The sequence below is a fragment of the Hyla sarda genome, chromosome 1 (assembly GCF_029499605.1).
Source record: "Hyla sarda isolate aHylSar1 chromosome 1, aHylSar1.hap1, whole genome shotgun sequence".
Lineage (NCBI taxonomy): Eukaryota > Metazoa > Chordata > Amphibia > Anura > Hylidae > Hyla > Hyla sarda.
The window spans coordinates 585,559,103-585,567,139 of record NC_079189.1 but is presented as its reverse complement, the minus strand read 5'-3'; the positions used below and the strand labels follow the sequence as shown (position 1 = coordinate 585,567,139).

At 44.4% G+C, this 8,037-nt stretch overlaps 1 protein-coding gene across 1 annotated transcript; it reads right to left on the bottom strand.

Moving 5' to 3' along the window:
- Positions 1-3,477: 3,477 nt before the first annotated feature.
- LOC130295063 (DNA damage-regulated autophagy modulator protein 1-like) lies at positions 3,478-7,773 on the bottom strand. The gene is made up of 3 exons (XM_056545321.1): positions 7,617-7,773; positions 6,846-7,530; positions 3,478-3,605 (listed from the first exon to the last, which is right to left on the bottom strand). Exons 1-2 carry the CDS (start codon positions 7,739-7,741, stop codon positions 6,930-6,932), a joined length of 726 nt encoding a protein of 241 aa, XP_056401296.1. The 5' UTR covers positions 7,742-7,773; the 3' UTR covers positions 3,478-3,605; positions 6,846-6,929.
- Between the last annotated feature and the right edge of the window lie 264 nt (positions 7,774-8,037).

Below are 8,037 nucleotides of genomic sequence, written 5' to 3'. Positions count from 1 at the left end.
CTTGTAGTCCGCTGCAGGCATCCTCCATTGTATGCATTTTTATGCTGGGGATCGCCCCTAGCAACGGACTACAAGGGCAGGATCTGCTCCCCCAGTATAAATGCGCAACCGCATTTGGGGTTGAGCACCTCCAGCCTGCCATTTGTTCTTTTTCTTTTTGTCTAAAAGTTAAAACATGTCAACTTTATCATGTCAACATAAAGTAGACATATTGTATTTGTCAATCAATATATCATTTATTTGGGATGTCCATTTTTCTTATAAGCAGAGAGTTTCAAAGTTAAAAAACATGCTACATTTTTCGAATTTTTCATCAAGAAATGATGCAAGTGTTGACGACGAATATTTACCACTAACATAAAGTAGAATATGTCATGAAAAAGCTATCTCGGAATCAGAATGAAAAGTAAAAGCATCCCAGAGTTATTAATGTTTAAAGTGACAGTGATCAGATGTGTAAAAAATGGTGAAAATGCGTCCTTAAGGGGTTAAAATGAGGCCCAATTCATATAGGTTTTGATTTATTTTCCAACTTAAAAATAACATTTTAAAAAAATTGTACAAAATTTAGTATGTTTAAAGGAAATCTATCATCAGTTTCCCCTGCACTAACCTGGTAGTGCAGGTAGTGCAGGTGACACTGACGACAACCATACTTACCTGGTCCTGTTCCATGCCGTGGTTCTCCTGGTATCTTCCTCCATATTTTCTGTTCCATCGCCGACTTGGAGCGCGGGCGGAGCTTAGTGACGTCAGCGGTGCTGTTTGCTAGTAGGGGGACTAGGCTAGCAAACAGCATCGATGACATTACTAAGCTCCGCCCACGCTCCATCGTGGCGACAGAACAGAAGATACAGAGGAAGATAGCGGGAGAACCACGGCACGGAACAGGACCAGGTAAGCCTAAGCTCCAGCCAAAAAGGAGCACCTGACCGAAATCCCCCACCCCCCTACAGCTTTTATCACACACAGCGCCACCTTCTTCTGTATCTGGTATTGCAGCAGTATTGGATGCAAATCAGCCTCATTCATTTAAAATAAAGCTATCATGCAGAAAATCGTATCCCCTATCTAAGGGATAGGGGATAAGTTTTAGATCACGGGGGTCTGACCGCTGGGACAGGGAACGGAGCGTGTTGACCCCACAGGAAGCGGCAGACAACATGTATCTTTATGGGAGAGCTGGAGTGTACCCGTGTATACTATACAGGAGCCGGGAATCCTGTCATTATACTGACAGGACTCCCTGCTCCTATAGCCGTTTGGGCAGTATACAGTAAATACAGCTATATATAGATAGCTGTATATAGTGTATGCAGAAGACGAAGTCCGCTTAGGCTGGGTTCACACTACGATTTGTAACTACGGTTCCCGTATACAGCTGGGAGGAGGGGGCTTAATCGCGGCGCCCGCACTCAGCCGTATACGGGAACCCTATTTAATGTATGTCTATGAGCCGACCGAAGTGAACCGCAGCCTCCGGTCGGCTGCTTTTTCGTCCGTATGCGGTTTCCCGACCATAGGCAAAAACACGGTCGACCACGTTTTTGCCTGCGGTCGGGAAACCGCATACTGCCGAAAACGCAGCCGACCGGAGGCTGCGGTTCACTCCGGTCGGCTCACAGACATGCATTAAATACGGTTCCCCTATACGGCTGAGTGCGGGCGCCGCAATTAAGCCCCGCCCCCTCTCCTCCCAACCGTATACAGGAATCGTAGTTACAAATCGTAGTGTGAACCCAGCCTTACTTCCCTCGAGTCCCGGGCAGGTCAGTGTAGCTCCGCCCCCAGCGATGATGTCATTAGGGGAGGAGCTACAGAAGGGAACCAGGCTAGTAACTCTGAAGCTCTGTTCACATTGTCCGATTTGTATAATGTGAACAGACCCTTCTGGCAGTGTCTACCCAGACAGGGAGACTCCAGCTGTTGCTAAACTACAACTCCCAGCATGCCCAGACAGCCAAAGGCTGTCTGGGCATGCTGGGAGTTGTAGTTTAGCACCAATTGGTGGCTCCCTGTTTGGGTAGACATTGCATCATGGGTGCTCTCCCCAGCGGACAGCGTCAAAAATGTCATAACCATTTTTTTGTGTTTTTTTTCTTCTCGTTTCAGATCCGTGTATGCAGAGGATTATGGCGGATTCGATGGATTACGGCTGATTATTTTTTTTTTCTTTTAATAAAATGGTTAACGAGGGCTGTGGGGGAGTGTTTTTTAAAATAAAATAATTTTTCCAATGTGTTGTGTTTTTTTTAAATTGAATTTTCAGACTTTATTTTAAAAAAAAAACTCCCCCACATCCCTCGTTAACCATAAAAACAAAGAAAAGAGAGGTAATGCACAGTGGAGGACTTATAGTCCAGAGTGGGTGCACAGGCTCCAAGGGTCCGACTCAGGATCCCAGATAATTGAAGAATGCAAGGAAGAAGCGGCACTCCAGGGATTGTAATCCAAGAAAATGATTTATTCACCCATCAGTGAGATGCAACGTTTCGATCCACAATCCGGATCTTTATCAAGCATAGTAATCAAGTGTAACAAAACAGTATTTATATGGTATCACATGATGACATCATATCCTTCAGGGGGTGTGGCCACCCATGTAAACACAAACTAATTAATAATATAGTGCATAATCAACATGACATAATACATAGTCCATCAGATCTAGTGTTAATACAATCATGTACCTAATGAATGTAGCGAAAATCCACCTATATAAGTGTGTATAATAAGAGTTCTGACCTCCGATATCCAACTGTCCGGTCACCTTCACTTACCACCATATCCGGAACGTCATTACCGGAAGCATGCGGCCTGTGTTTGTACACAAACACTCTGCGCAGAAGCGGATGGCCGCTCGCGATCGCGACGAGCCGCCGCTATGCGCCCGCATAAACAGCAGACAAGTCACATGATCACAATCACATGACCGCACAACAGGTAAGTCACATGATCGCAACCACATGACCGTTCGCTCCAGCGGTCACATGATGTGTCAAATAGACATAAATTGAAAATATAGACCTGACTACAGGACCCAGTGAATAAATAAAGTAATTACATGTCCCAAAAAAAAAGGGAATACTAAAGAAATTAATAATAAAGAGACTTCTGCTCAACCCAACTAGGGAAATATAAACAGGTTAGTAATGGTCAGGAGGGAACCATAGACTCAATATATATAAGGGGACCTCTATCAAAGGTGTTAACCATAGATATATGTCACCCAATTGCATGGAGAAGTTCATGTGTACATGGGGGATACATTTTCCTCCATGTTCCACATCATCATCCCACATCATCATCCCTAACATAGGGGTGTGTTGGATGTGTTCACGGAGGTGTCACCCTCACGTGACTCACATCCTCACAACCCCAATAGCTGAGATTATGTGTACCCCCTGACTCATTCCACGCCATCTCTAAAAATTAAGTAGTAACTATATAATTAAAGCGAAAAAGGCTCTTTATTAATCATGAAAAACAAAAATATAGGGTCCAAAGCAGGAAAAATTACATTGATCATGTAGACTTGAAAGCTTGAAAACAACATTCCTTATGACGTCGGATAGGGGCAGTTGGAAGGTACTTCCAGAGGATCTCTAAGAGGAGAGAACAGAAGAAAAAAGGTGTCATAAAACAGATTAAAATCATATAAATAATACAAATAATACACAAAAGACATATATCACTATACATGTGGAGTATAGCCACCAACATACACAATTTTACTTCGGGGGCTCAAAAAAATGGTTTTAGTGAGAAGTCAATATTCATACCAATTGGTCTCAATGTGTTCAGTTTAGATATCCATCTTAACTCTTTCTGTTTCAATATTTTTGCCCTGTCACCCCCTCTCTTCAAGACTGGTACATGATCGATAATAGTAAATTTTAATTGGTCGACCCTATGATTACACTCTAGGAAATGGCGTGGTACAGGGAGATCTATCTTCCATATCCTAATGGTGGATTTGTGGTTATTTAACCTGATCCTGCATTGGGTTGTCGTTTCCCCTACATATAATTTTGTACAGGGACAGACAAGTACATGAATTACATATTCACTCATACAGGTGAGATGATATTTTATTTTAAACGTCTGTCCAGTAGTGGGGTGAATAAAGACATTTCCTTTTACCATCATGGTGCAATTGTCACATTCCATACATGGAAAACATCCGGGTTTTAGCTCGGATGCTAAATCATGTTTAAAGTTGCTGACATCAGTTTTTACCAACTTATCCTTAATGTTTGGTGCCCTCCTATAGGATAACAGAGGGGGACTGGCGAATTCAGGTACAGTCTCAAAAGAGTTTTCAAAATATTCCAGTGTGAGGCTACGATCCTACCAATCTTCATACTGTAATCAGTGTATGTAGATACAAAGGGGATCCGATCTGACTTCTTTTTTTGTGAGGTAGTGTCTGTTGACGGAAACAATAAAGCATCACGATCCATAGATTTAACTGTGTGAATGTGTCTATTCACCAATGTTTTGGGATAACCCCTGTCAGTGAATTTTTGACCCATTTCTCCCAATCTACTCTCAAGGCTGGAGGGGTCATCAACAATCCTCCTAACCCTCATTAGTTGACTAAGGGGTAAGGATTTAATCATATTTTTTGGATGGGAGCTTTCATATCTTAATAGGTTGTTCCTGTCAGTCGGTTTAATAAACAAATCAGTTTTAAGTCTTGAATCCTCAATATAAGTCCAAGTGTCTAGGAACTGGATCCCCTTGTTAGATGACACCATCGTGAATTTTATGTCACGATCAATGTCATTAAGAAAATCAAAAAACATGTTAAGTTCCGTAGGTGTGCCTCCCCAGATGACAAAAATGTCATCTATGTATCTCCACCATTTGAGATCCTTCCCAAAATGGTGGGACACATAGATGACACTGACCTCCAAATCCGCCATTACCATGTTGGCGTAGGTTGGCGCCATGTTGGATCCCATGGCGGTCCCTCTCTTTTGAATGTAAAAAGTGTTGTCAAAAAGGAAATAATTGCAAGTCAAGATAATTTCAACCAACCCTAGCAGAAAATCCCTTTATCAGAAAATCCCTTTAAAATCAGACTTTAAGCTCCGTCCCCAAGGAGTTAAGAGGGAAAAACATGATATATATTTAACCCCAACCTAAATGTACCTTATGTTTATTTTCTACCTAATGTACATAAAGACCGAAAAAAATACATCAGAGGAACTTCATTTTGGAGGCAATTAAAGGAGTAGTCCAGTGCTGAAAAACATCCCCTATCCCAAGGGTAGGGGATAAGTTTCAGATTGCGAGGGGTCCGACCGCTGGGGGCCCCCGCGATCTCCTGTACGGGGCCCTGGCTCGCTGGCCAGATAGCGTGTGTTGACCACCAGACGAAGCGGCAGCCGACACGCCCCTTCAAAAAAAAGTGCTATGGCAGAGCCAGAGATTGCCAAAGGCAGCGTTGCATCAGTCCCCCCAAAAATTTGAGTTCCTGGATTTAAATATCTATATTCCGGATGGCTGTTTGCATACTGCCACCTATTTTGAGAAGGTGGATGCAAACAGCTACCTCGACTTTAACAGTTGCCATCGGAAACAATGGAAGAAGAACATTCCATTCGGTCAAATGAAAAGAATCTGATGAATTTGATTCTGGTTTTCTAACTACCGTATATACTCGAGTATAAGCCGACCCGAATATAAGCCGAGGCCCCTAATTTCACCCCAAAAACCCAGGAAAAGTTATTGACTCGACTGTAAGCCTAGGGTGGGAAATACATCAACCCCCCATGTAATCATCCAGAGCCCCGTCATCATCCCACCCCCTGCATCATCACCGCCTGTCAATCCCTTCATTAGTGGTCTTCAACCTGCGGACCTCCAGATGTTGCAAAACTACAACTCCCAGCATGCCCGGACAGCCATCGGCTGTCTGGGTATGCTGGGAGTTGTAGTTTTGAAACCTCTGGAGGTCCGCAGGTTGAAGACCACTGCGGCCTTCTTCATCATCCCCCTCCCCTTCATCATCACCCCCCCCCCCCCTTCATCATCACCGCCTGTCAATGCCTTCATCAGTGGTCTTCAACCGGCGGGCCTCCAGATGTTGCAAAACTACAACTCCCAGCATGCCCGGACAGCCATCGACTGTCTGGGTATGCTGGGAGTTGTAGTTTTGAAACCTCTGGAGGTCCGCAGGTAGAAGACCACTGCGGCCTTCGTCATCATCCAGCCCCCCCCCACCTTTTTGTTTTGTACTCGCCTCCCCTCGGCAGGAAGTTAGGGTGAGCTGGTCCTAGTGACGTTGCCCTGACGACGATGCACAGGGACATTGTGCATGAACGTCCCTGTGCGTCGTCATCAAGGCAACGTCACTAGTCCGGGACCGGACCCGAAGCGTGGAAAAGAGGGCCCCCTGGTGAAAATGGACAGCCCGCAACGACTAACCCTCCCCACTGGATGGTCCCTGCACCATAGAGGGCCCGAACCAGCTAACCCTTCCTTCCCACCGAGGGGAGGTGAGTACAAAACAAAAGGAGGGGGCTGGATGATGACGAAGGCCGCAGTGGTCTTCAACCTGCGGACCTCCAGAGGTTTCAAAACTACAACACCCAGCATGCCCGGGCATGCTGGGAGTTGTAGTTTTGCATCATCTGGAGGTCCGCAGGTTGAAGACCACTGAGAAGGGATTGACAGGCGGAGAGATCACTCGAGTATAAGCCGAGGGGGGCATTTTCAGAAGGAAAAATGGTGCTGAAAAACTCGGCTTATACTCGAGTATATACGGTAGGTATTACACGTCACACACCAATATTTTTCTTTTATGTTTTTTATTTTTTTTGTATAGGTAATATTACCAGCTCATATTATTTTTTTTATGGTTTTTCCGTGTCCTGTGCAGTATCTCTCCCAGAAGTCCACTTGATGGCCCACGTGGTGGTCTACACCCCGAAGTCATCAATTCTTACTCTAAGAGAGAGTTTGCAGCTGTTCCTGGAGACGGTTAACATTAACCTCTGCATGGTGGAATAATAGGTCACGGTGTTTATCAGGATCAGTAGAAGCATCACCCACTCGATGATTATGGTGGTGATTTCACGGATCTCGTCCCAGTCTTCATCATCATAGAATAATTCCTGTAATGTTTTATATCCAAAGTAGAAAATTGCGCAGGTAAAAGCCAGGCCACAGCAGGTGCATCTACTATGGTGGATGACTTTTTTTGCTCCTGGTAATTTATACATCTGGATGGACTGCCCAAGGTAGTATAAGGCTTCACATGTAATGGAAATTACCATGCTGACAAAGTGTATCCTGGGATATTCTTCGGGGGACAATACATGCATGACAGCTGTACCAAAACAGGAGGCCCACACAATGGCGAGCAGGATCCTCTGGATCAGGACCTGATGACCCCTGAACTCTTCAGTATGCATAACCATATACTTATAAATAAGAAAGGTTAGTACCAAAGTGCCAATGGATGTCCCTATGAAACCAATTCTCAATAATATGTTTTCGGGAAAGAAATTTCCCACGTCACTGTGAAGGAAAAGAAACCAATGTTATTATGGATATTTCCTCACTCCCAACCCATGAAATAAGAATCTTGTGCTTGTTTATCTTACCTGATGTGCATCAGTGGCGAGGCTGCATGGCCGAGGACGACCGTCACGATGTAGCTGGTGGCAAGCCAGGCCGCACACCAAAACGCCAACAGAAGGGGGACGAACCCCAAACCTTTTAGCTCCATCTCAGTCAAGAAGAAGAAATAGAAGTTGCTAATCGCACTGTACCAATCTACAGAATGAAGGCTCGGGCGGCTGTCAGTGGAATGTCAGGACTTCAGCTGTCTATGACATCACATGTCTGATGTCACGATGACTGCTTGTTTCTTAGAGCTGCCATGATTTAGTATCTGCTATGGACAGAACCTGATGTTTCTACTATGGACCTTACAGACCAAAGAACCCAAGTAATTAGTGCAGGGGCTCCATTTTAATCATCTCATATTTCACATTATTTGAGTTCCAGGGCTCGGATACATTT